Source organism: Lepidochelys olivacea (genome assembly GCF_965140295.1).
Source record: "Lepidochelys olivacea isolate rLepOli2 genome assembly, chromosome: 2".
NCBI lineage: Eukaryota > Metazoa > Chordata > Testudines > Cheloniidae > Lepidochelys > Lepidochelys olivacea.
Genome location: NC_140412.1, coordinates 3,387,471 through 3,415,049, shown reverse-complemented (window position 1 = coordinate 3,415,049; position 27,579 = coordinate 3,387,471). Strand labels below are relative to the sequence as shown.

The 27,579-nt window shown below is 51.5% G+C and overlaps 1 protein-coding gene across 4 annotated transcripts in view; it reads left to right on the top strand.

The window, feature by feature from the left end:
* The window catches only part of RECQL4 (RecQ like helicase 4), a 44,237-nt gene extending 17,248 nt beyond the window's left edge, over positions 1 to 26,989 (top strand). For all 4 annotated transcript variants that reach the window (XM_084619268.1, XM_084619266.1, XM_084619265.1 and 1 more), the window contains exons 8-25: positions 1,286 to 1,415; positions 7,257 to 7,379; positions 10,625 to 10,771; positions 11,386 to 11,478; positions 11,761 to 11,897; positions 12,409 to 12,492; positions 13,311 to 13,499; positions 13,918 to 14,100; positions 14,633 to 14,828; positions 15,749 to 16,026; positions 16,576 to 16,713; positions 17,356 to 17,518; positions 19,016 to 19,145; positions 20,405 to 20,577; positions 20,949 to 21,135; positions 21,972 to 22,137; positions 24,106 to 24,214; positions 25,841 to 26,989. In XM_084619268.1, coding sequence (XP_084475394.1) covers positions 1,286 to 1,415; positions 7,257 to 7,379; positions 10,625 to 10,771; positions 11,386 to 11,478; positions 11,761 to 11,897; positions 12,409 to 12,492; positions 13,311 to 13,499; positions 13,918 to 14,100; positions 14,633 to 14,828; positions 15,749 to 16,026; positions 16,576 to 16,713; positions 17,356 to 17,518; positions 19,016 to 19,145; positions 20,405 to 20,577; positions 20,949 to 21,135; positions 21,972 to 22,137; positions 24,106 to 24,214; positions 25,841 to 25,962 — 2,748 coding nt within the window. In that variant the 3' untranslated portion in view covers positions 25,963 to 26,989. The remainder of the gene's footprint in view (positions 1 to 1,285; positions 1,416 to 7,256; positions 7,380 to 10,624; positions 10,772 to 11,385; positions 11,479 to 11,760; positions 11,898 to 12,408; positions 12,493 to 13,310; positions 13,500 to 13,917; positions 14,101 to 14,632; positions 14,829 to 15,748; positions 16,027 to 16,575; positions 16,714 to 17,355; positions 17,519 to 19,015; positions 19,146 to 20,404; positions 20,578 to 20,948; positions 21,136 to 21,971; positions 22,138 to 24,105; positions 24,215 to 25,840) is intronic.
* Positions 26,990 to 27,579: the final 590 nt, after the last annotated feature.

Below are 27,579 nucleotides of genomic sequence, written 5' to 3'. Positions count from 1 at the left end.
AAACATCACAGAAATGTGCAGGAAGGCTTGGTTGTATTTTGAAACTTTCTTAGAAATAAACCTCTCTTGTGTTTTGAGCCACTGTTCCCTGCCTGGCTGTCCCCTGGGGTTTGGATCTCTTTAGATCACTGACTCCTAGTGTTCAAATAGACACCACCCCTCCCCCCACCCCAAGTCCTGCAGCGAAGGGAGACCGAGGGCAAAGAAAATGCTGTGAATGCTGCTTTGGGGCTGGACGCCATGGAGGAGGCAGGGCATGTGCCCTTCAAACCCTACAGATCCTGGGTACATATAGGCTAGAGATAATGGCACTGTAGAGAGGGGATGCTGCTTTCTAGGGCTGCTCTTCCTGCCCTGCAGAGTCCTAGAGCCCGGGCTCCAGCCCAAGCCCAGAAATCTACTCGGCAATGAAACAGCCCCACAGCCTGCGCCCTGCAAGCCCGAGTCGGTTGGCATAGGCCGGCCGTGGGTTTTTCTGTGCTGTGTAGACATACCCTCAGTCTACTTAGCTTACCAAAAAGAAAGTTAAGGGGTGACTTGATTGTAGTCTATAAGTACCTACACGGGGAACACACATGTGATAATGGGCTCTTCAGTCTAGCAGCGAAAAGTTGGAAGTTGAAGCTAGACTACTCAGACTGGGGATAAGGCGTAAATTTTTAACAGTGAAGGTAGTTAACCATTGGAACAATTTATCGAGGGTTGTGGTGGATTCTCCATCACTGACCCTTTTTAAATCAACCTTGGATGTTTTTCTAAAAGATCCGCTCTAGAAATTATTTTGGGGCAGGTGTGACACAGGAGGTCAGACTAGATGATTGCAATGGTCCCTGCTGGTCTTGGATTCCATGGAACTCAGAGCAACAGGCAGTTCCTGCCCCAGAGACCTTACAGTCTAACTTAACTGAGGAAAATGCAGACGGTTTTAAGGCTTCTTCATCCCAGTGGTGAGAACAAGGAGTCCCTTTCCAGCATGTTTGCTAAGTGAGCTACCAAAAGGCCAGTTTCCAGCGAAAGTCATTTCTAGCCTCCCATCATCTGCAGTTTCAAATGAATTCAGAATTCTCCTTTGTTTTGCTTCCTGGCCTAACAGTTGTGCAGTGTTGCTGTGCACTGTTGTATACCTGCTGACTGCCACCCCCAGAGGTGGTGCATTTCCCAGGAGTGATCACTGATGGGGTGTGGAGATGTAGGAGGTTCCTATGTCCCTAATCTGGCTGTTTCTGGTGGGGCTTTTTTGGTTTACAAGCAAGGCCCTGCCTTAGGCCTGCTGGTCCCTTTACAGGTGTGGAAGCAGAAGTGGCAGAAGAAAGGCGAATGGTTTGGAGGAGGTGGCAAATGCTTCGACAGGGGCTCAGATACCTGCTTCAGATGCGGCGGAACGGGGCACTGGGCCTCGGAGTGTAAGGGCAGAGGTAAGGCTTTCTACCTCCCCCGGCCAGCTGGGCCAACCTGAAAAAGCAACAGCCCACATCACAGATACCTGCACTGGTGTCGGGAGCTGCTGCATAAACAAGGACACTGTGCTCGGGACAGTCATGCTTGGCAATAGTAATATTTTGGGAGGTTGACGTGTGGCCACGGGTCAGCTGGATGCATGGCAGGGCGTGTTCCCGGATTTTACTTAATTGCACGAACAGGTTAGGTTATAAAGTTCAACCCACTTTACCTTTTAATGCTGGATAAATTACAGCAGCAGCATGAGATAAATGTTAGCTGTGCAGCAATGAATGCGAATGCAACACAAGATCTAATGAATACAGAGAGCCCCCAGGAGTGTAGGACAATAAAGACTGTGGCTTGCTAGAGGCAATAGGGAACTTTGCCAATGCCAAGCATCAAGAAAGAGGAGTAACAATGGGAATCTCTCCTCTCCCCTCCTGCTGGTTTCAGGACATGGCCTTTGCGGGAAACCTCTCAGAGGAAGAGACTGAAAAGATTAAGATTGTTACCTCGGAGAAGAGAAAAATGGACATGTTAAAAGTCTATAACCCAATGAATGGCCGAGAGAAGGAGATCGAGAGCTTCTGCTCTCCCTGTCTCACAGCACAGGAACAAGGGGACACTCAGTGACATTGAAAAGTGGGAAACTGATCAAAGGAAATAAGTTTACAGAAAACATGCAACTAGATTGTGGAACTCACTGCCACAGGATGTCATTGTGGACAAGAACCTAGCAAGACTGAAAAAGGGATTGGAATGCCTATGGATAACCAGAGAATCCAGAGTTAGAGTAGTTCATGTAAAAGAAGTACTGGAAGGGACATCAAACCTCCTGCTTCAGGGTTTAAGCCAATCTCTAACTACTAGAGACCAGGATGAGAGCTAATGTAGGGGCAGATTATCCCACATCTACTGCAGGGTTCTTACACCTTCCTCTGAAGCATCTGATGCTGGTCAGAGACTGGATACTTTGGGTCTGATCCAGTCTGGCAATTCCAGTGTTCCCAAAAAAAGTGACTCGTCCTGAAAGGGTTTGTCCAGGCCACCAGCTTGCAGAGAGCTAGATATTGGATCTTATTAATCATTTCATGGTCTCGGTCCAATTTTGCCTTTTTCCCTCCAGTTCAGCTAGATGTGTGTGTGCATTTGGGGCAAGGAGCTCCTGGCCCTCAGAGACAGTGTTCGGGCTTTGGAGGCCAGGGTGGCTGAGCTGGAGGAGCTAAGGGAGACAGAGAGGTACATAGATGAGACTTTCTGGGACAGAGTAGAACGGTCCCACCCCTGGTCTGACAGCCTGTGTGCTGTTGAGGAGGATGAAAGCCTCAGGGAAGGAGAACATTGGACTAGATGACGACCTGAGGTCCCTTCCAACCCTGATATTCTATGAAATGACCCCATAGTTGAGACCCTCCTTCCAGATGATGCCGTGGTATCCTCTCGCACTGAGGATACCTCTCCAGGGGAGGGAACTCCAGTTATTAGGCAGAGACTGGTATTAGTAATGGGCGATTCGATCATTAGAAACATAGATAGCTGGGTTTGCGAGGACCGGGAGACCTGCACGGTGACTTGCCTGCCTGGTGTGAAGGTTGCGGATCTCTCGAGACATCTAGATAGGTTTATGTGTAGTGCTGGGGAGGAGCTGCTGGTCGTGGTACATATAAGAACCAGTGACATAGGGAAGGATAGGAGAGAGATCCTGGAGGCCAAATTTAGGATGCTAGGTAAGAGGTTGAAGTCCAGGACCTCCATGGTAGCATTCTCTGAGATTCTCCCAGTTCCACGTGCAGGGCCAGTTAGACAGGCAGAGCTGCAGGGTCTCAATGCATGGGTGAGACGATGGTGTAGGGAGGAGGGGTTCAGATTTATAAGGAACTGGGGAAACTTTTGGGAAAGGGGGAGCCTATACAGGAATGATGGGCTCCACCTAAACCAAAATGGAACCAGATTGCTGGTGCTTAAAATTAACAAGGTTGTAGAACAATTTTTAAACTAAGGGCTGGGGGAAAAGCCAACCGGTGCAGAGGTGCATGTGGTTTGGACATACCTTCGGGGAGGATCTATTAATGGAGATTCTTTATGCCCTAGTAAGGAGGAGAGGATGGAAAATGATAAAATACAGGTAGGATCTGATGAGAAACAGTCAAATGAAAAAAAGTCCCATTCAATTACATCATGTAATGGCAGACAGCTAAAAAGTGACAAGTTCTTAATGTGCTTCTATACCAGCGCTAGAAGTCTAAATACTAAGATGGGTGAACTAGAGTGCCTTGTATTAAATGGGGATATTGAGATAATAGGCATCACAGAAACTTGGTGGAATGAGGATAATCAATTGGACGCAGTAATACAGGGTACAAAATATATTGGAAGGATAGAACAGGTTATGCTGGTATGGGAGGGGCACTATATGTGAAAGAAAGCGTAGAGTCAAATCAAGTAAAAATCTTAAATGAACCAAACTGTACCATAGAATCTCTATGGATAGTAATTCCATTCTTGAATAATAAGAATATAGCACTAGGGATATATTACAGACCACCTGATCAGAATGGTGATAGTGACTGCGAAATGCTCAGGGAGATTAGAGAGGCTATGAAAATAAAAAACTCAATAATAATGGAGGATTTCAACTATCCCCATATTGACTGGGTACATGTCACCTCAGGACGGGATGCAGAGAAAAAGTTTCTTGACACCTTAAATGACTGCTTCTTGGAGCAGCTAGTCCTGGTAGCCACAAGAGGAGAGTCAATTCTTGATCTAAGTGGAGCACAGGATCAGGTCCAAGAGGTGAATCTAGCTGGACCCCTTGGTAATAGTGACCATGATACAATTAAATTTAATATCCCTGTGGCGGGGAAAACACCACAGCGGCCCAACACTGTAGCATTTAATTTCAGAAGGGTGAACTACACAAAAATGAGGAGGTTAGTTAAACAGAAATTAAAAGGTACAGCACAAAAAGTGAAATCCTTGCAAGCTGCATGGAAACTTTTTAAAAACACCATAATAGAGGCTCAACTTAAATGTATACCCCAAATTATAAAAAACATAGAGAACCAAAAAAGAGCCACCGTGGCTAAACAAGAAAGGAAAAGAAGCAGTGAGAGGCAAAAAGGCATCCTTTAAAAAGTGGAAGTTAAATCCTAGTGAGGAAAATAGAATGAAGCATAAACTCTGGCAAATGAAGTGTAAAAATATAATGAGGAAGGCCAAAAAAGAATTTGAAGAACAGCTAGCCAAAGACTCAAAAAGTAACAGCAAAAACATTTTTAAGTACATCACAAGCAGGAAGCCTGCTCAACAACCAGAGGGGCCAGTGGATGATCTAGATACTAAAGGAGCACTCAAGGACAATAAGGCCGTTGTGGAGAAACTAAATGAATTCTTTGCATCGGTCTTCATGGTGGAGGATGTGAGGGAGATTCCCAAACCTGAGCCATTGCTTTTAGGTGACAAATCTGAGGAACTGCCCCAGATTGAGGTGTCATTAGAGGAGAATTTGGAACAAATTGAAAAACTAAACAGTAATAAGTCGCAAGGACCAGATGGTATTCACGCAAGAGTTCTGAAGGAACACAAATGTGAAATTGCAGGACTACTAACTAGTCTGTAATCTATCATTTAAATCAGCTTCTGTACCAAATGACTGGAGGATAGCTAATGTGACATCAGTTTTTAAAAAGGGCTCCAGGGGAGACCCCGGCAATTACAGGCTGGTAAACTTGACTTCAGTACTGGGCAAACTGTTTGAAACTATAATAAAGAACAAAATTGTCAGACACATAGATGAACATAATATGTTGGGGAAGAGTCAACATGGTGGTTGTAAAGAGAAATCGTGCCTCACCAGTCTACTAGAATTCTCTGAGGGGGTCAACAAGCATGTGGACAAGGGGGATGCAGTGGGCATAGTGTATTTAGATTTTCAGAAAGCTTTTGAAAAGGTCCCTTCCCAAAGGCTCTTAAGCAAAGTAAGCTGTCGTGGGATAAGAGGGAAGGTTCTCTCATGGATTGGTAACTGGTTAAAAGATAGGAAACAAAGGGTAGGAATAAATGGTCAGTTTTCAGAATGGAAAGAAGTAAATAGTGGTGTCCCCCAGGGGTCTGTACTGGACCCAGTCCTATTTAACATGTTCATAAATGATCTGGAAAAGGGGGTAAATAGTGAGATGGCAAAATTTGCTGATGATACAAAACTACTCAAGATAGTTAAGTCGCAGACAGACTGCGAAGAGCTACAAAAGGATCTCTCAAAACTGGGTGACTGGGCAACAAAATGGCAGATGAAATTCAGTGTTGATAAATGCAAAGTAATGCACATTGGAAAACATAATTCCAACTATACATATAAAATGATGGGGTCTAAATTAGCTAAAAGAAAAGGAGGACTTGTGGCACCTTAGAGACTAACCAATTTATTAGAGCATAAGCTTTCGTGAGCTACAGCTCACTTCCTCAGATGCATATCTGATGCATATGCATCTGAGGAAGTGAGCTGTAGCTCACGAAAGCTTATGCTCTAATAAATTGGTTAGTCTCTAAGGTGCCACAAGTCCTCCTTTTCTTTTTGCGAATACAGACTAACACGGCTGCTACTCTGAAATCTAAATTAGCTGTTACCACTCAAGAAAGAAATGTTGGAGTCACTGTGGATAGTTCTCTGAAAACATCCACTCAATGTGCAGTGGCAGTCAAAAAAGGGAACAGACTGTTGGGAATCATTAAGAAAGGGATAGATAATAAGACAGGAAAATATCCTATTGCTGCTATATAGATCCATGGTTCGCCCACATCTTGAATACTGCGTACAGATGTGGTGACCCCATCTCAAAAAAGATATACTGGACTTGGAAAAGGTTCAGAAAAGGGCAACAAAAATGATTAGGGGTATGGAATGGCTTCCGTATGAGGAGAGATTAATAAAACTGGGGCATTTCAGCTTGGAAAAGAGACGGCTAAGAGGAGATATGATAGTCTATAAAATCATAACTGATGTGGAGAAAGTAAAGAAGGAAGTGTTATTTACTCCTTTTCATAACACAAGAACCAGGGGCCACTCAATGAAATTAATAGGCAGCAGGTTTAAAACAAACAAAAGGAAGTATTTTTTTTCACACAACACACAGTCAACCTGTGGAACTCCTTGCCAGAGGATGTTGTGAAGGCCAAGACTATAACAGGGTTCAAAAAAGAACTAGATAAGTTCATGGAGGATAGGTCCGTCAATGGCTATTAGCCAGGATGGGCAAGGATGGTGTCCCTAGCCTCTGTTTGCCAGAAGCTGGGAATGGGCGACAGAGGATGAATAACTTGATGATTCCCTTTTCTGTTCATTCCCTCTGGGGCACCTGGCATTGACCACTGTCAGAAGACAGGATACTGGGATAGCTGGACCTTTGGTCTGACCCAGTATGGCTGTTCTTATGATGTCCCACAACCTGATCAGCCATAAGCAGCTTAAAACTTGCTTTGGTCCTGTAGTCTAGCCATTAGTGTAGGATTGAATATAGCAGATCCTGGACCTTGGGCCAGTTCCCAAGTGACAAACACAATGACCAGCGATGACCTATGCCTCCATTAGGACATGTATCAGTTTTGTTTCTTTAAAGCATTGGTGTGAAATGTGTTGCATGTAGCAATCAGGCTACTGAGTGTTGCTTTGCAATGGGTACGCAGTTGGCTCTAAGTGCTGCGTCTGTTCAGGGCTGGCAAATTTACATGCTGGGACAGAGAGGCCCTGGCCTTCAGAATCCCCTCCCTCCCATGACTGCCACCCCTGTAGGAGTGAGACTCTTCCTGCCTTGCAGGGCTAGCTCCAGCTGTTGACCCACAGCTGGAGGAAAACAGCGAAGCTATTGAAGAGGAGACGCCATTGCCCACTCTGGAAGAAGTGGCCCGGATGACTAACACGGCTTACAGCAAGATCTCAGGTGAGACTCTAATGGCGCAGATGTTAATTGTTCCTTGGTTTGCTCCCTGGGTAAGTCAGGAGGGCTGGCTTCGCTTAATGGCGGGGGCACGTCTGCCTTGCTCTCCAGTGGCTCCTAGAGGCTGGTCGTGGAGTAGCAGCGCTATCCGTGACTAGCTGGAAGGTTAAGTACTTGTATACAGTTTTGTAGCTGCATCTGTAGAAGGAAAGCTGAGATGGGAGCTTAGAAGGGTGCATGTTAAAGGGAGCACAGTCCTGGATGGGTGAAAATGTGACCTTTTGTGGAAATAACAGCAGTCTGGACTGTCACCTGCTGGTAAACTTTGCGGTCTCTCTTTTTTTAATTGAACTAGACTGCAAAGTATTTTGGAGGAGCAAACAAACATGGTTGCAACCCTACAAAAACAAAGGGTTTTTCTCTCTAACTCTTTCTAGTCCTGGACTGGGCCTTTCTGCTATGTGCTTGTGAGGAAGCAGATGCCTGGATCTGCTCCCTTCTCAGTGCAATGAAATTTTGAAGACCCTAGGGTGAGCCATCAGCCAAAATCCTCAGTGGGGCTCCTGCCAGGGCTTGGCTCTCAGACAGCGGGACTCTTGTACGTATTGTAACGCTAGCTCATCCGAATCCAGTACATGTGTTTGTAGAGCGCTTCGCGCAGCGGGGTTCTGATCAGTGCCTGTGGCCCCTGGTGCTGTGCCAATACACCAATCAATACAAAATGGTCCGAGCTAGAGGGGAGAGACGAGGCAGAAGAATGTTGGTGCGCCCCTCTTCTGTCTGCAGTGGGCCTCAGCAGCTGAGAACATCCCTTGAAGCTAGCTCCTGCTCTGTTACCATCACTCCTTCTCTTCACCCCTGCTGTGCAGCCTGCTTCGCACATTGATCTAGCTCCGTACTGCAGCTAGTGCTAGGCTCAGCAGCTTAAGGAAGCTGCAGCCACTTCCATCCTGTCTCTGCTTAGACGTGGGGTGCAGTTTGTATCTCCCGCAAGACCCATTTGATTTGTAAAGTGTTAATTACTCCATCCTGCCCACTAAAGGGTGCCATAGCCCTGTTCAACTCGCTCTTGTTTGGCTTCCAAAGAGCAAACCCTGCACGAATGTCCAGACTGACTTGTCTTGTAGATGAAAGAAAGCAAGGAAGAATAACAGCAGAGTCTCCAGGAGAGTGCTCTGTGTGTGTCTCCTTCGAACATTCTTGCAGCAGCTCTGAGAACAAAAGGCCCTTCTCTGCATACGGCCAGCTCTTAGCAAAGTGCATCACACAGACAACAAAAGCATCCCCCTTTCCCTCTACACAAAAGCTGTGGTGTTTGTATTGGAGCTGATATGCTCCGTGTGATGAAGTTTCAGTATGTGATGATGCCCCTGTGGTTTTAGAATTTGCTGATGCTTAAGTCCAAGCATAACTTCTAGCCACAATACAGACTGGGTTATTGTTATCTGAGTGGCTGGCAGCCCGGAGGGGGAGCTCTCATTAATTCTGAATGCAAAAGACCTTGCTGTAAGAGTTCTTTACAACAGAGCATGAAAGAGGATTGTCTCTGTCCATCCAGGTGCTTATAACTCCCACCACTAAAGGCCTCCCAAAGAATGGAAAAGAAGAAGTCTCTTTCATGTTTTCCATCCCAGACTGTAGAGGAAACAGCTCGATTGCTTTATAGGTTTTCTTTGTCTTTGGTGGTATATGTTTGCATGTGTGGCTATGCTGTATGTATGTCAAGACATTGTTACAGGAAAGCTACACTGAAGCAATGAGTCTCTCACTGAGTCCTGAGCGTGGTGAAGCCCTGGTCTCATATCTCCTGAGGAAGCCAGTTCCAGTCTAGGCCCAGCTCCCAGGAAAGTTCTGCCTCCTGCACTCCTGAGACTCTCCAGTGGCTGGTAGTTCTGTTGCCCCAGTGGGGCGGAGCTGTTGGTGGAGGCCACAGTTGCTGAGGGAGAGTTATCTCTTGGATGGCATAGGCAAATCTCTTGGGTTCTGTGGGGAGCCAGTGCAGAGTGCAATGCCAGAGAGATGTGTTCGTGGTGACCTGTGCGGCCACAGAGAGACTGTTGCATTCTGTACCCATCTGAGCCTTTTCAGGCTTTGTGGTTTCCTTCCTAGATTTGGGTTGCAATCATCAAGCCAGGCCATGAATCGCTGGATGGCCAGCTCTAGGCTAGAGAAGGGGGCGCAGACTTCTGCCTGACTGCAGATGGAAGTATGTCTCCATGGCTGTCTGAGTATCCAACAGCGTGGAGGAGACCTAAATGACCCTGAGGCTGACTCAGTCTGAAGGCAAATGCCCTCAACAGTGAGGGATGCCACGGAGGAAAATTTCGGAAGCTCTGTCCTACTTCCTACAAGGCCCTTCAGTCTTGGTTGGGTGCAAGGTCAGCAGAGCTGGGTGTCATCTGTGTCCTGCTGGCCGTTAGCCCTGGCCGTCTCCCTGGCTCCCTACAGGTGCTGAATAACATGGGGATGAGGATGAGCCTTGTGGGACTTAGGGGGCGAGGGCTTTGGAGTGGAGACCCACAACGACTCTCTGGAGTTGGTTGGAGAGGAGGGGCCTGAGCCAGGTTGGGGTGTTTCTAGTCACCCCTGCAGCCTTTTGGAGGCCAGACAGGTGTATCTGGTGATCAGTGGTATCAAACGCAGCGGCAGGGCCTAACATGGTGAGCGAAGATGGAAGTGGCTCATCTCTGGCCAGGAGCAGGTTGCTCACTAGAACCATGTGCTCTGTCTATCCCTGCCCTGGGCTGAGGCCTGACCAGGAGGGTGGTGATGACAAATGTTTAGGATCTCTGGATCAAAGGCGCTACATAAAGTGCCCTGCAAACACTGAGTGTCAGAGAGACGCAGAGGGGAATCCTTGCATCCCCCTCTGGGGTGGAACATAACAGCTGTTTACCAGCACACAGCCATACCACTCAGCAGGCTAGGACAGGAAGTGAAGGAGAATCCTGCATCTAGTTAAAACCACCGAGGGAATTGAAGGAGGTAGAAGATAATTCCCTAGGTTTGTATTTGACCAGGACGCTGGGGTTAATATCCCAACTCATGGAGAGTCTTTAACGACCAGAAGGGGTCAGAACCTCTGGGCTGTAGCTAGTGTGAGTGCAAGCCGCTTTTCCGGCACTGGGTCTGTACTGACCCCGGGGAAAGAGCCACAGGTGGAGTTGCCAGCACCTTGGATCTCCTCTCAGCCAAGTGCCGTATAAACCTAGCCTGGGTTCCATTGGCTTGTTCCTTTCCATCCCCAGCTGAGAGCAGAAGCGGCCAAGCCGGGCCTGAGAGAGCTGGCGAGGGGGAGTTCGACCTGCACATGCAGAGGCCTGTGTATGAGCCACCTGCTCCACCCCCACCAATGGAGCCTCTCTATGGGCTGGGGCAGGATGGGAAGGTGCGAGGTAAGAGCCGTGAAAGGCAGCCGTGCTAGGGAACGGGATTATGGTGAGTATGTGCTGGACTCGTGTTGGATGCACTGGGCCTTGCTCGTGCAGCTGGGCAGACAAACCTGCATTGCTTTGCCACAGGCACCAGCCCCGTGGTGTGGAATCTGCATTCTGCACTGAGCAGGTTGCTCTCCCAGGGCCCCTGGTGCTGCAGGTCTCTCTAGGAAGGGCACTGTCGCTTTGGAGGGGAACGTGGGCGCATGACAATGAGGGGCCTTCGCATTCTGCTCATGCCTCTGCTCCCCTTCGGGAGAACGGCTTTGGCTGGGAATAAAATCGGACTCGTCGTCCCGTTTTAAGCAATAGACCAGGCGTCGCTCCCAGAGCTAGAAATAGAACCCAGGAGTCCTGACTCCCAGTTCCCCTTCCTGTAACCACTAGTCTACCTGCCTTCCCAAAGCTCAACTAGAACCCAGGAGACTTGACACCATTCCCCCATTCTCTGTGCTAGCAGCTCCTTGCCTGTGTGCACCGTTGGCCTAGTCCTCCCTTGGGCTTTGCAACTGGCAGGGCCTTGAACTCCACTGCGGGCCCTTTCCTGACTGCATGTGTGTCTCCGTGCTGTGCAGAGACTCCACAGGAGGTGTTTCGAGCTCTGTCTGAGCTGGGATACAGTGCCTTCCGCCCGGGCCAGGAGGTGGCTGTCATGAGGATTCTCTCAGGTAACCTGTCTGTCTTATCCTGAAGTAGATCCTTCCTGCCCATCCCCACCCACTCAGGAACGGTCGTTCATGGCACCTGAGGGCTGGGGCCAGCAACACTTGCCTAATGAGGGTTTAGCCCCGAGAGCACTTCCCCCCAGACCGCCAGTGCTGAAATGAGCCAGGGCTGCGGGGGAAGGCACCAGCGCCCACCACATCTCTCTGCCCCCTTCCCACGCTGACTCCTCCGGGGGATTCCAAGGATCGTGGCCGCTGACTCTGCTGCTGCTGTTTCTGAGCCAGGTCTGTCCACGCTGGTCGTCCTGTCGACGGGGATGGGGAAGTCGCTGTGCTACCAGCTCCCTGCGTTCTTGTATGGCAAGCGGTCCAAGTGCATCACCCTGGTGATCTCCCCACTCGTGTCGCTGATGGATGACCAGGTAAATGGGACGTGGCTTTGATCGCAGCCTGGCTGCACTGGGGCTCCTTCCCTTGGGCCTTCTCCCTCGCCCCTGTCCCTTCAGGGGAAGCACTCGGGGCCCAATTGACTTGAGTAGAAGCCGGATCATTGACTTGAGTAAAAGCCGGATTGGGCCCGATTCTGTCCTTTCTTCATCCACTCCCTCATCCCCCTTTTACTCTCTCTTTTTACACTCTGCTGTTGGGGCCCTTCACCCCCCAGGGGTGGTACTTTTGGGGATAAATATTTCCCATCTCCAGATCCCTCCTGTTTCCAGGGGGTTGCTGGGAATTCTCCGCTCTGCTCAGGGCCCTGTTCTTTCTGATGTGCCAGGCAGGACATCTTGGAAGCCTCTGACAAGGATTGCAATGGAGCCCTGGGCTGCTGGATATTGATTCTGTAGCCAGGCCCCCAGACTGAGTGGCGGAGGAGCTCTGTCCCTGGAGGAGCCCTGTCCATTGATGTGTGCGTGTAATGCACTTCATTCCCAGGTTTCAGGGCTTCCCCCTCACCTGAAGGCAGTCTGCATTCACTCCAACATGTCGAAGAGCCAGCGAGAGGCTGCTATAGAAAGGGTGAGTTGCCTGGGGTGAGGGGACCCTCCCGTAGGAGCTGCGAATCTGAGCCTGCTCTCAGATCCTGGACTGACTGCCCACCCTCCTCGGAAGGGTATAAGGAGCCCAGGGCATTGTCACTTGGCTTGGGGTGCAGGCCTGCTACGTGCGGCGCCCTGTCCCTTCCTAAGGAGTGCTGCTCTGAGACGCTGGGTGTGGATCTGGTCTAACTGATGGGGCAGAGACCACTCGTGTGCCGGCTAATGGGAACTGGTGGGAAATACCCACTGCTGTCAGGGTTGGGCTCGCCCTAGGGCAGTGCTTGGCCACATATGGAGCGATTCCGATTTAAATACACACCTGACCATGTTCCGGAGCGTGTGTAGACAGCCCTGGGGCTGTTCTGATGAGTGCTGATTGGGCATGCATTTCTGGCTGGTGAGGGGAGCTGGATGGGCAGCTGTGGAGAACAGGTACCCTGCACGCCTCCCACCCCACGTCAGTAGGGATGGGGAGTGGGAGGGCCGGGAGAACCTGAAGAGGCCATTACAGTGACCAGTTGGTACTAATTGTGTTGGTGTCTTTTGAGGTGCAGGCATCTGAGCTGAGAGCGCCCAGCTCCTCTCACACCGAGCAGCCAGTGGATGGGAAAGACCTTCTGGCCCCCAGGAGGGCTGGGTTGGAGGGGCTGAGATTTATCCAATCCCATGGGCCACCCAGATCCCCTCCTTTCTCTCCCCCCCCCACCTCCCCGGTGTGTGTGTTTCTGGGGGCAGGGCTGGGTATGTGTAATTCTTACGGGAGTAACCCCTCCTTCCTGATGCTGTGCGTGTTTGCAGGTGAAGGGAGGGAAGGTGCATGTGCTGTTGCTCTCCCCGGAGGCCCTGGTGGGCGGAGGCAGGGCAGGATCTAGCTGTCTCCCCTCTGCCGACCAGCTCCCCCCCGTGGCATTTGCCTGTATCGATGAAGCACACTGTGTCTCCGAGTGGTCCCACAACTTCCGCCCATGCTACCTGCGGCTCTGTAAGGTACGGGTGGGTGGGGATCTGGCCAGAGCTCCCTGGCACCAGCGTGACGTGACATGTCTGCCTGCGGGGAGATGGCCAGGGCTATAAAGACTCACACGCCTGCTGTCTCTGTGTTAGCAGCAGCAATGAGACGTGGTGCCGGGAAAGGGGTTCTAGGGTCGCAGTCTCTAGGATGAGCTGTCAGACCAAACTCCTGGCTGCTAATTCCCTCCTGGGTAACTGCATTCTGACCCCCTGTGTTCCACTTGCCTCTTGAGGCACCGTCCTCGCTTCCTGCCCTGAGCTGTGGTGTGATGTTGGGGTGTGGGGGGGATTGGGATTCTCCAGAGAGCTGTACCCCACGTGTAGCACACCACTGTCTCTCGGCCGGGAAATGCCAGCCCCTGGCGTTAGGGAGTGACGGCTCTTCTCCCTGCAGGTTCTTCGGGATCGCCTAGGGGTGCGCTGCCTTCTGGGCCTTACGGCCACGGCCACGCTAGCCACAGCGCAGGATGTGGCCCATCACTTGGGTATCCAGGAGGAGGAAGGGATAGCCGTGCGCTCTGCTGCTGTTCCCCCAAACCTGCACCTTTCGGTCTCGACGGACAGGGACAAGGATCAGGTAGGGAGGGGGAGCAGGGCTTTCCGGGAACTTGGAAGAGACTCGCATGGTCGTTGAAGGACTAGAGAAGCTTTCTGCCATCTCTCTAAATCCAAGCTCCGGGGATCAAGTTAAATTCCCCCTGTGGTTTCAGCTCAGTACAGGATTAATCCCTTTCTGACCTCAGTGGTTGCGTAGCGTTCTTGGGAGCTGTTAGACGGCTGCCGTGCATGTCTCCTCCACAAGTGGCTGCTCTCTGAGGGTGCATGAAATGATCCATGTGTCTCTTAGCCTCGCTTTGGGATCTGTTGGGGTGCCATGCTTTCTCTGGGATCCCCACGTATTCGTTCTATGCTGTGCAGGGAGTGGAATTCACCAGGAGTGGGTTGGGGAGTTGTCTATGGGAGCAGGTCAGTGTTCCTGCCTTTGGGGGGCTCGTAAGCTCAGGTGTGGGCTTTTCTGGCCCTGTGAGAGGAGTGAGTTGCCTTGAGAAGCTCCTCGAGAGTGAAGCATCTGTAGAGAAGCGACTCATTCTCTCCTTGTCTGGTTCCAGGCCCTGGTCTCGTTGCTGCAGGGAGAGAGGTTTGGGGGCCTGGACTCGGTCATTGTTTACTGCACACGGCGAGAGGAGACAGCCCGGATTGCGGCACTGATCCGCACGCGCCTCCAGGGCGTGACGCTCAGGGAGTCCATGACTGCTGAGGAGCAGCACCATGACGATAGTGCTGGGAAGAGGAAGAAAGCCAAGGGTAAGAAAAGGGTAAGACGATAGTGCTGGGCTTTCCTGCAGCACCGAGAGCGAAGCACGATCCAGCCCCTCCCCTGAGATTAGACTGTGCACCAGCCTTGGGCATCTGTGAACGGATGTACACTGGAGCAGAGGCCACTGGGACGCAGCGTGTTAGGGATGGAATTGCCGTCTGGAGGGAGTAGTCGAAGACACACAGGGCTTTCCATGCTGGCTCAGACCACTGGGCCCTTCAGTCCAGCAGCGAGCCTCTGACAGTGCAAATACCTGACACTTCTTCAGAGGAAGGAGAAGTTCACTTCCCCTCCCCCATACCAAGCACCCATCCTGGCGGGGCAGGGAAATGCCTTCTGTGAGCTTCAGATGCATGGGCTTTGCTTCCCCCCTTACAGACCATCGTAGCAAACATGGCGGGGTGTGGTGGCCGGAAGGGCTAAACCACCTCAGGGGATGCCATGTGAGTGATGTCAGGAAGGGCGCTTTGTCCAAGGACTCCTGCTAGCTGGCCTGTTGGCCTGCTCAGGCTTTTGACTCTGTTCCTTGGCTGCAGCTTGAACCAATCCCACCCCTGCAGCCGGGAGCTCTGGCTCAGCCACACCCAAATCTCAGCTACAGACCGTAAATGAGGAGCAAAGACTGAATCGCTTAAAATTGAGGCTTAAAGCTCCATCTTAGAAACCCTCTCGGGAGAACGAATGGGAATTGGTCACCTGCTGATCTGGAGCAGATGATGTCGCTGCTACCCAGCGAGGGGGCGACTAACCGGGGGGGTGTGTTTCCTAAATGCTTTGTCTGTTGCTCGTTTCCACCTCTGATGAATTAGTGACCGCTTGCAGGGTTCTCTGAGAATGAGAAGCCCAATATCGGTGCTAATGATCATTCAGTGGTGGTCTCTCTTCTCTCTCCATGTCTGTGGTGTAGCTAAGAAAAGCATCCGGTGCCCTCTGAAGTGGGTCGCCGATTCCTACCACGGTGGCATGTGTGCCACCGAGCGCCGCCGGGTCCAGAACAACTTCATGTGCGGCCAGCTGCGGATCGTGGTGGCCACGGTGGCCTTTGGCATGGGGCTAGACAAGTCCGACGTGCGTGGGATCGTGCACTACAACATGCCCAAGAACTTTGAGAGCTACGTGCAGGAGATTGGGCGGGCGGGACGGGACGGGAAGCCAGCGCACTGCCATCTCTTCTTGGATCCGGAGGTAATTGCTGCCGGAGGGGTGGGGGCTAAGCCAAGAGCCAGGGCACCCCACCAGCCACCTCTGCTGCAGCCAGTCGAAATCCCAGCCTGACTGACGCCCCTGCTTAGTCTGCTGAGTAGCTGGATGCTGCAGCCATTATAGGAAGGTGAATGGCTCTCGTGCCCCCAATGAATCCAATAGCCGGGGCTCTCTAGGGCTTATAGGGTGCTCAAGGATTGGCACAACCAATCCTTGGCCCTGAAACCCTGCGCTGATGGAGCCAGTCACAGGCTTGGACCAGCACTGACTCCAGAGTGAGGAGGAAACCTGCCCCAGATCCAGATTCTTCCCTCCCACCACAAGGACTGACAGGGAAACGTCCTACTGCCTTGTTCCTCGCTGCCCAGCCTCCGTCTCAGCGAGTCCCAAGCAGGCATCAATTCTCGGCCTCATTTTCCCCACCAGCAGCTGGGAAGCTCCAGGCTCAGCGTGCGTGGCAGGGGCTGCTCTCTCACCTTTGTGTGTGTCTCACTGTTCACCCTACGTTCCCCGGCTCCTTGTCCTCCCCAGGGCGGAGATCTGCATGAGCTCAGGCGACACATCTACGCTGACACCGTGGATTTTTTCACCATTAAGAAGCTAGTGCAGAAGGTTTTCTCTCGCTGTAAGTGCCTGGAGCTTCACCGCAAACAACAGGACCTCAGCAGGGTGAGGAACGAGCCCTGAGCGCCAGGGTGGCCAACGCAGGGCCTGGGCTGCCCTCTCTCCTTTAATACAGCAGTGCAGTCTGTGGGGCCTACAGGTCCCAGCATGCCATGCTCCATCTTGATCTGATTGGCCTGCCCCCTTACCATTTGTCTGATGGCAGGTTCAGAGAGTAACCTTCTCTCTGGCCCCTGGAGACGATACATCAGTAGGGTGACCAGATAGCAACTGTGAAAAAACGGACAGGGGGTGGGGGGTAATAGGCACCTATATAAGAAAAAGTCCCAAAAAACAGGACTGTCCCTATAAAAACGGGACATTTGGTCACCCTATGCATTGGGATCATGTAGACACGCAGGCCTGGGATTGTACATGGGGCAGCGGTAGGGCAGCTCCCCTGGGCTGCACCTTTTCTGGAGATCAAGGGGCAAGTCAGGCTGCCCGTTCAGCTTAAAATCAAGGGTCCATCTGAACCTGGTTAGAAGTGGGTTGGGGCAGAGCTGCAGCCCATGTCCCAGCCAGGTGGGGCACCTTGTTTGGGAGCTTGTCATGTGTGGGCTCTGAGGGAGGAAGGAGGCCTCCAGCCCCAGCTGCTCACCTCTGGTACCTCCTGCCTGAGAAGGGCTTGGCGTTGTTTCCCTGCAGGGGGGCGAGGTGTTGGACACTGAGCTGATGGAGCTCGTGGGAGCCGGTAAGGAGCAGGCATGTCGGGATGACAGGATGAGTGGGCAGCAGCGCGTGTGTTACAAACATGAGCGTGCCATCCCCGTGCAGCATACGGTGGAATCCCTGGACATCCGAGAGGAAGGTGAGGCTCATGCCGCTTCCTGGCGTGGCGATCTGGAAAGGATTCTTCCTCCCCTCAGCTCTGTGGGCAGGACGGGGCTTCTGGCCGGGATAGTGTGGGCTTGTTTGCCTTTGTGCAACGTCTTGTGCTGGTGGCAGAGCAGACTGATCATGGCGGGGCTGGCTGGGACGTGGCCTGATCCGGTAGGGCTGACCCTGTCTTCCATTATAGGTCAGGCCAGGCCTTGCTGCTGTATCTGTTCCCCTTCTCACAAACTTGGCGAGGCGCGATGGGTACATCAGGGGACGGGGAGAGGCAGCCGTTGTGTCTGGTGTTTGAAAATTGCCCATAGAATATCAGGGTTGGAAGGGACCTCAGGAGGTCATCTAGTCCAACCCCCTGCTCAAAGCAGGACCAATCCCCAACTAAATCATCCCAGCCAGGGCGTTGTCAAGCCTGACCTTAAAAACCTCTAAGGATGGAGATTCCACCACCTCCCTAGGTAACACATTCCACTGCTTCACCACCCTCCTAGTGAAAAAGTTTTTCCTAATATCCAACCTAAACGTCCCCCACTGCAACTTGAGACCATTACTCCTCGTTCTGTCATCTGTTACCACTGAGAACAGTCTAGATCCATCCCCTTTGGAACCCCCTTTCAGGTAGTTGAAAGCAGCTATCAAATCCCCCCTCATTCTTCTCTTCTGTGGACTAAATAATCCCAGTTCCCTCAGCCTCTCCTCATAAGTCATGTGTTCCAGCCCCCTTATCATTTTTGTTGCCCTCCACTGGACGCGTTCCAATTTTCCATCTCCTTCTTGTAGTGTGGGGCCCAAAACTGGACACAGTACTCCAGATGAGGCCTCACCAGTGTCAAATAGAGGGGAACGATCACGTCCTTCGATCTGCTGGCAATGCGTCTACTTATACATCCCAAAAAGCCATTGGCCTTCTTGGCAACAAGGGCACACTGTTGACTCATATCCAGCTTCTCGTCCACTGTAACCCCTTGGTCCTTTTCTGCAGAACTGCTGCCTACCCACTTGGACAAGTGCAGAGTCCTGCACTTAGGGACCTTGTTGAACCTCATCAGATTTCTTTTGGCCCAATCCTCTAATTTGTCAGGGTCCCTCTGTATCCTATCACTACCTTCCAGCCAGGCTGGGGCTGCTCCCGAGCTTGCTGTGAGCCTGAGGGATGTGCATAGATGTGCCTTGTGCATAGAGAATGTAGACTCGTGCAGCTCCTCCCCTTTAATATAGAGGGGGCAGCTCATGTCCCACCATGCCCTGCTCTTGAGCAAGCCAGATGGAGGGCAGTCGCAGGTCCTGTGTGGGGCAGTAAGCAGGTGGCATGGGAGGCTAGGCTGCACCCCGGGGGAGGTGGGCCATAGTGTGCGGACATAGAGAAACCAAAAGCCTGGCTCTTCGAAGTGGGGCTCTGAGAGGTGACTGCAGCTCATGCCTGTCCCACCGGAATGCTCCGTGATTGGCGCATGTCTCCTCTCTTCTGCTACAGGCATCGAGACCCTGCTGTGTTACCTGGAGCTGCATCCACAGTGCTGGGTGGAGCTGCTGCACCCCACTTTCTCCTCCTGCCGGGTGGTGTGTTACGGGGGCCCCCAGCAGCTCAGGGCAACCGCAAAAAGGTGAGAGTCACTGCGTGGCATGGGGAGTGATGAAATCGGAGCCCTTCCATGCGGGGAATGGAGAGACCTCTCGGGATGTGCAAACTCTGTGGGAAATGCCTTAATCAGCTCAGACCCAGCTTCGAAACAGTTCCATCTGCTTCTGGGCACCTCCTTACCGGGAAGGGCTACTCAAACCAGAGCCGTGACTGCACTTGGTAGGGAGGAGGTCAGCTGGGGGATGTTCTTGCCAGCAAGCACTGCGGGAGCTGGCACCTGGAGGAGGGGGGCGAAGAGGTTGAAGGATGGATAAGTAGGACTCGTGGGAGGAAATCTGGAACGTTGCCGGGAGGAGCTATGAGGAATAGGATAGAGAGTGCATCTCCTGGGATGCTGAGAGAGAGACAGGCCCACGCCCTGGAGACTGGGCTGGCAGACGCTCTGCACTGGCAGGGGAATAGACTAGCACAGCTGGGTAGGGCTCTTCCACTGTGCGTCCTCTGGCTAAGGAACAGCGAAGTGCCCCACAAAGGTGGGGCTGCTTTGTGGTGCCGTAGGGGGGTGTTTCGGGGAGCAGAGGGGGCAATAGATTCGAGCTCTCCTCTGAAAGGCTCCTTGCACTGCGCTGCTGTGCTAGGGGTTATATTCAGTACTGTTGGACGCCCAGAGGGAGTGGGATGGCAGGGCTGCACTCATCCTGGATGCTTGCTGCCTGCAGGAGTGACTGCCTGATTCAATGCAGGCTGCCAGGTTGGTCACTACACCACTGGCCAGGGAGTACAGCAGCTGGGCTCACAAGGGGCTGAATAACCGTGCTCAGATAAAGGAGTTGGATCCTGTGCCCAGTGCGTAAACAGGTGCCTCCTGGAACCCAGTGCCTTCTACAGGCAGCATTGCACAGCTGGCCAGCAGCCTCCGGGCTGGCTGTCTCCCACCTACCTCTGCAGTTCCAGGGGTCAGCTGGCAGCGGCATACAGACACTGATGTGGGGGGCCAGTGCAGCAAACCTGACACTAATAAAGATACACGGAGCTTTGCATATCTTACCTCATTGATCCTCACAACTTTGCAGAGCGGTAGGCAACGGTTGCAAAGAGACAGGCCCAAGGCTGCAGAGGGAGTCTGTGTCAGAGGTAGATCTAATTTGGAGGAGTTCCTGGCTCCCTGCGCTAGTCCCCTTCTCCCCTCCCCAGTTCCCATGTTACTGCTGCTGGCTTTGATTTTTGTCTCTGGGTTCTCAGCATCTGCATCCTTGGCTTTTTCTCTCCTCCTGCTCTCAGCTCCCCGCCCATCGCAGTGTGTCTGGCCCGGGAGCGTCTGGCAGGGGTGGATCACACGCACGCCAGCTCTGTGGAGTTCGACGTGATCGCACTCAGCGACTCCATGGGCTGGGAGGTTCTGCTGGTGAAGCGAGCCCTGCGCCAGCTCCAATGGAACACACAGCTACAGAAAGGTGCTGAGGCTCTTGCGCTGAGACTGCTTCTCCGGGGCACCGGGGAGTAGGGGCAGAGCTGGGGAAGGGAGCCCTAGAGAGAGCTATGGTGGCAGGATAAAATCCCCCCTCCTCCTGCAATCCATGTGAGTTCTGTAGCATCTACAGTGGGCAGGGACTCTAAAAGTGCCACGGGTGTCTGTGGGATTGGCCCTCTTGGGCACTCAGAGCTCATGTACCGTTTTCTGGCCCTGCTCGGAGCCCTGTGTTCAGTGATTCTCTTGTGTCCCCTGCGGTGGGATTGTACCAGTGACCCCCTCTTGCTGTGCGTGTGTCATCTAGTGATCCTGAGTCAGTTCCCATAAAGAGCCCCTCCCCCGCCTTGTTGCCAGGTTGCCATGGCACTGGGAAGAGCGGTGTCCTGGTGGAGTTCAGCGACCTGTCCTTTCACCTGCGCTCCTACGGAGACCTCACAGACCAGGAAATGGACTCTGTGTGCAACTTCCTGCACCACCGGGTGACGGCACGGGAAACGACCACTCTCTGCCAGCTCCAAGCCTGCTTCAGGGCCTTCCAGAGGTGAGCATGGGCAGCTGTGGGGAACCCAGCCCCACTCTGCACACCCCGGACGGTCAGTTCCAGTTAAAGCCTCCACAAAGAGGTTTCACCTCATGCCTCTTACCTCCACCCTCCCTTCCCCGCTGAGGGAGGCCCCGGGAGTTACTGCAATATGTGCTGGTGATAAGACTATGGAAGCGGAGTGGGAGCAATGAGTTAGACAGCAGTGGTACAGGGCGAAACGCAGGCAATCTGTCAGCAGGTCAGACAGTGTGTGGGGCAGCGAGGAGGCTGGTACTGCTTGGCTGGGGTGGGGAGCAGAGACGGAAGGTCCGTGAGGGTGGCTGGGGAAGTCCATGGAGAGCTTTTGAAAATGAGGGGCATAATTGTGACCCAGATCCTGAAATGACCGGGGCCAGTGGCAGTGCTCACACAGGAGCAAAGAACTTGCCCCCTCCACTGGTCTGCCATCTCTGACATAAACACAAAGCAGTGTGGCCATTCCAATTCTAAGCCCTACCAAACAAACTGCTCCCTGCATGCATGCTCCTCCCCTGGGGAGAGGATGAGAAAATGAACCACGCAGGGGAGATACAAATCCCATCACTCCGGACGTGATTGCCAGATACTTAGATATTCTCCAGGGCAGGAGAAGAACCTGCACGGAACAGATTAGAACTCTAGGGTAGGGACAGAATATGGTTGTCCTGCTCTATACGCATCACCTTCCCTTGGGATCCTGTCCCTTCTTGCTCTTCCTCCTTCCCTGTGGCTTATCCCACTCACTTCTCCAGTTATCCTGCACTCTAAGATCTAGTGGTGCACGATTTAACACTAACACACCTTTTCCTGGGCAGTGTGGCCTGCCAAGCCAGCACCCTGTATTCGGAGCGTGTGGACAAGGAGAGGAGCTCCCAGCTGAAGGCCTTGTTAATGGACTATTTTGAGAAGAAACCTGTGCTGGACGAGACCGAGCTAATGCGCGGGGAAGAAGAGGAGGCAGAAGATCTCAGTAACAAGAAAGTGAGCCAACTCCTTTGTTTACTTCCTTTTGTTGGTATCTAGTTTTGAGCCCATCTGAGCCACTTGCAGGCTGGCATTTCTGATACCCCTGAAACCATGGCATGTAGACAGTTGATGTGGTGTCAGCTGTTGCATTAGAAAGGCTGTCTGTATAGTGTATGGTTGTACTGGGTGGGATGGGATGGACTGTGTGTGTGTGCGCATGCATGCTCTGAGTGGATCAAAATCCATGGCAGTACTGGGTCCTCCTGGATTAAAGGATGTCAAGCTTTGAAAGGGGTGAGGGGGTGTGTATGTGAGAGAGCAAGCGAATGAATCTAGGAAACACTTGTCTCACTCTGGCTTTAAAACCGTTGGCGCTGCCATTTTGGTGAACATTCTGTGACTGGATTTGAGACCCTTCTCTTTTACTGAAGTATGGAAGCACTTTGCCTGGTGCGTGTGTGTGTGTTTTCCTTCGTTGCACTTTGCTTTTAGAATTTTAAAGGGATGCTATCAAATTATTCTGCACCTTTAAATTTAGGACTTGTTAGCAACATGTGAGGGCCAGTCCTGGTTCCATTGATGTCATTGGCACTTCAAAATTAGTACTTTACACTTTTCATCTTCAAAGTGTCCCAAATACAAATTTAAAAGGGTATCTTGGTAAGGGTTTTACTGGATCAGATGGGAGTAGAAATATTTCCATAACTTTTTTGTTTTCCCTTTTTTTTCTCATTTAAAAAGTCTCCCTGCACTCCCTGTTTAAACACTCTCCCTGCAGCACTCTTGTACTAGATAACCAGTAAGTGAAAATGATCAGAAAAAAAAGTGAAACTGATCACTTTTTGGTTTCACTCTTCAAACAGAAGAGAGCAAAAGTGATCAGCCATGATGCTGAAAAGTAAATTAGAGGATTTTCCCCTGATTCCATAATCTGAGGGTCTGTTAGATCAGTGGTTCTCAACCAGGGGTTCATGTACCCCTGGCGGGTACACAGGTCTTCCAGGGGGTACATGAACTCATCTAGATATTTGCCTAGTTTTACAACAGGCTACATAAAAACACTATGTAGTGAATTCAATGTAAACTAAACTTTCATACAGACAATGACTGGATTATACTCCTATTTACTATACACAGACATGTAAATACAATATTTATATTCCAACTGATCTATTTTATATCAATAAAAATAAGAAAGTCAGCAATTTTTCAGTAACCATGTGCTGTGACACTTTCATACTTTTATGTCTGATTTTTTGTAAGCAAGTAGTTTTTAAGTGAGGTGAAACTTGGGGGTACGCAAGACAAATCAGACTCCTGAAAGGGGGCCAGTACTCTGGAAAGGTTGAGAGCCAGTGTGTTAGATGGACAACAATGTCTAATCCAGGTTTCTGTATTGCACTGTATTTTGAAATACGGCTTTTATCGTGTGTCCCTATTCTGTAATCAAAAGAAAACTATCTAAGGCCTACACGACTATCTGTTGGCAAAAGGGTATGTTGCTCAGGGGTATGGAAAAAAACCAGCCCCCTTGGCGACATAAGTTTCGCTGGCATAAGTGGTCGGGTGCATAAGTGCTATGTCGGCGGGAGAGCTTCTCTCGCCAACGTAGCAACTGCCGCTCATTGGGGGTGGTTTAATGATGTGGATGGGAGAGCTCTCTCCCGCCGGCGTAGAGCAGCTACACGAGAGATCTTACAGAGGTGCCGCTGTCAGCTTGCTCGTGTGGACATGGCCTAAATCCAAGCACAGGATGAGACCACAGCTCACTGATTTGGTCCCAGTTAATTTTATCCCTTGGTGTGAAGTGGGTTGTGAGTGCTCATTAGCCCTGTTTTTTGTTTTTTGGATTTGTCTGATCAAGAAATGGTCTCTCCCAACACTACGAGGCTGTAGAGAGAAGGAACCTTCTGCGGAGACCAAGATGGAACCTGGCTTATTTTCCCCCCAAAGCCTAACGAATTTCAAATGTTTTCTCTGTAGCTGCGGGAGTGGGAAGGGCAAATCCGCTCGGACATCCGGAATTTCCTGTCCATCCGCCAGGATGAGAAATTCTCTGGCAGAGCTATTGCCAGGATATTTCATGGCATTGGTAAGGCAAGCCGAGCGCAAGACTGGAATCCTATCTGCCTTTTGCTACTTATGTAGTATGACTTTCCATAATACTAGGCATTTTCTGCCTGATCTCTGTAACCGCTGCACAGATCTCACCTTAACCCTCCTTAAAATGTGTTTGTAACCATGGCCATGGTGAAAGGGGCTGGCTTGGAAACTGAAGGCTTCTTTTGGGACCTGCTCCTGCTGCTGTCCTTGTCTTTTATTGTGAAATGGTATGCAACCCCTCAGTCCAAGGGAGTGGAGTGTTACCCCTACTCCAGCAATCCATGCGGGATTTGAGCTGCAGGGGACCCCTGATGCTCAGGGTGGGCTTCCCCAGCCACAGAGAGTGTGTACCTGTCATGGTTACAGGGCAAGCTGTGCTTTTTGGCCCCTTTGAGGACAGGTTATGCTACCTTCCCCTCTTTCTGGGAGGAATCACACAGTCTTGCATCTCTCTGACGGAGCATCTGAGCTGCAGGACCCTGGCCACCACTGATGTTAACTCAAGTGGCCCAGCTTGTTTGGCACCTGCAAGCCCTTTTCCTTCGGGGGCCTTTGGCAGCAGCTGATTAGAGAGACAAAACCAGCTTGTCCCAAGCATAGTCTCATGAATGCACTCCAAAGGGCCAGAAAATGCAGAGCGAAGGGTAAGAACAAGAACGGCCTGTGAGCATGTTTCCCCTGACCTTGATCTTCATCTTTCCTTGCCAGCTTGGTAAGTTCCCCCCTTCTCTGGGTGGGGAGCCAGCCTGCTTGCTGCATCCCTGTCAGCGCTCACCGGCAGCCCCAGCAACTCACTCCACTCCCCTTCCTTCTCTAGACCCAGCATCCTCCAGCTGCTCAGTATCCCTTTGCTCCTGAGTTCAGGCCTGGGAAGAATAAACTCTACCAGCCTGCTTGGAGCCAGGCCAGGGGTATTCCCCAATTAATTGCATCCCCGCTGTTTGCTGGAGGACCCTTAGTGATCTGTGGGACTGTACCTTACCTTCACCATTGTTTGGTTTCCTCTTGGTTCCCCCCTAACAGCCTCCTCTGATTTAACTCCTTGCTGCCTGGCAGGATAATATCAAACAGGTGAACTGCGGGGCATATGGTGGTGGTGGTGGTGGTGGTGATGATGATGATAAAAAATAGTAGACATACCTCCCTCCTCCTGCACAGGACCCCCTGTTGATAGCTTGGCTCTGTCTGCCTCGAGTAGCCACACCACATATAGGTTTAGGAATCTGCTACTGCCTTTGAACTAACAGACACAGGCCTTTTAGCTCAATAGAGGCTCATGCTTTTAGAGGCAGATGACCTGGGTGCAGTCCCCTTAGATGACCTGTCCAGGGACGTTGTCATTGTGTGACAAGGTTACAGTCTCCTAGAGCTCTGTGGGCCTGTTTGACACAGGGGTAATTCCACGGAACTCAAGAAGGTGACCCTGGTGTAATGGAGCAGGGAATCCGGCCTCTGAATGCCTAGGCCCAGCCACATATGCTCAGCTGCTGTTAATGTCGAGGTCGCTTGTGTGAAAGCTTTGACCACTCTTCTGTCTCGAGTTAGGCACTGCCACTGAATGACAGGCGGCTGATGGGCTCAGCAGCTGACCGGGGCTTTTTCTCTCTCTGAACAGGGAGCCCATGTTACCCTGCCCAGGTCTATGGACGAGACCGCAGGTTCTGGAGGAAATACATCCACTTTGACTTCAATAAAATCATGCGCCTGGCCACGGAGGAGATTATCCGATGCAAATGAGCCTGCGAGGGCAGGAACGTCAGTCACTGACCCCCAGGGAAATGGAACATCACAACAGCCACCAGAGCAAAGCCGGGGAGCCCTGCATGCCATGGCTCTGTGTGCCGTAGCTCCTGTATTCCATTCACCTCACTGCAGATCCCAGGAGCTCCCATGAGGGACCTTCATCTAATGGCTGTGTCGTGATTCTAGTCCCAGTTAACCCAGTGCAGGAAACTGGGGCTCCCACTTGCATTGGGGACTCCTCTGCAGATCCCACCTGGCGAGGTACCTGCTTTTCAGAAGTGGAGAGGATACACCGTGGGCTGTGCCCAAAGGAGGCTGGGCGAGAAAACAGAGCCTGAGGGTGGCTCCCAAGCTTGCTGGGAGGAAGAGGCTTTGGGCGATTATCCAGTTGACTGTATATAAATGTCCCTTTTAAGGTTCAGTCCCCTAGACCTGCCCCAAGCAAACGCACCTCTCTGACTCAGGGAGGCGAGTCACCAGCCCTGTGTGCCAGGGACTTGTCTTCTCACTTTTCAGGGCTAACTCCGCTATGGTGTTCTACTCATTTTGCAAAATTGTACAACATCTGAGCACATTTCCTGCCCCAGCCCTGCCTCTCACCCCCGGTACAGGGGGAGGGCAGACTGGGTACAGCTGGACTTTTCTCAGACATGGGCTGTGAATAGACACGTTCAGTTCCCACTGGATATTCAATAACCATCTTGGGAGGTGGCAACGTTTGGCCCATTCAGGAATGGGTGGGATGTTTTCCATACATTTAGATGGTGCAGAGGAGGTAGAATGCCCCTCCCACCATACCATAGTGTGTGTAAAAAGTAACTGTGTATTTACATCCGAGCTTTGACTGTTGTTGTGTTTCCCCTCGCTAACAATTGTCTGTTGCTCACTATCCGTTCCAATGCCTTTGGAGTGTCTTCAGTGCTGTTCTATTTCCACTGACCATCTGAAATCTTTGTTTCCCCTCTTCCATCTGGGACCATATCTGGGTTTTATATTCACACTAATAAAGAGTGTCTTTTAAAGTGCCTGACTTCACCTCTTGGCCCTTCCCTTCCTGCTGTGTGAGCAGAGTTGCAAGACTCTGCCTGTCTCCCTGGGAGCTGCTGGGGGCGGTGGGGCACTGCAGGGTGGGGGATTTGGGCATGCGGAGTGATCTCTTCAAAGGCACCTGGGAGAGTGAGAAGCCCTGATTAGTCCTTGACCTACTGAGAAGCTCGGTGCCTTTGCATATCCCACCCCTTTGGTTTTTATCAGCATAAACTAAACCCAAAAGCCAACCTCCACAGCCAGCCATTGTTTTCAAGTGGGACAGACTGGGTTACGCTACTTTGCACCTTGGTATGAGGAAAGGTTAGGGGATGCTTGGGTATGTGCGTGGGAGAAGCTCCCAAATCCAGATGAGGTACCAGCACAGTCCTGCACTCCCAGCTGGCAGTTTTCTGGCCTGTGTTATACAGGAGGTCAGATGCTTGTTTGGTCCCCTCTAGCCTTGGAATCTATAACACTCCTCTCTGTTTTTTTTTTAAATTTTAAATCCACTAAGTTTGCAGCTGCTCTGGTAGCTTAAAAGTACGTGTGTAGAACTGATTTCAGAACTGGCCTTCCAATGGA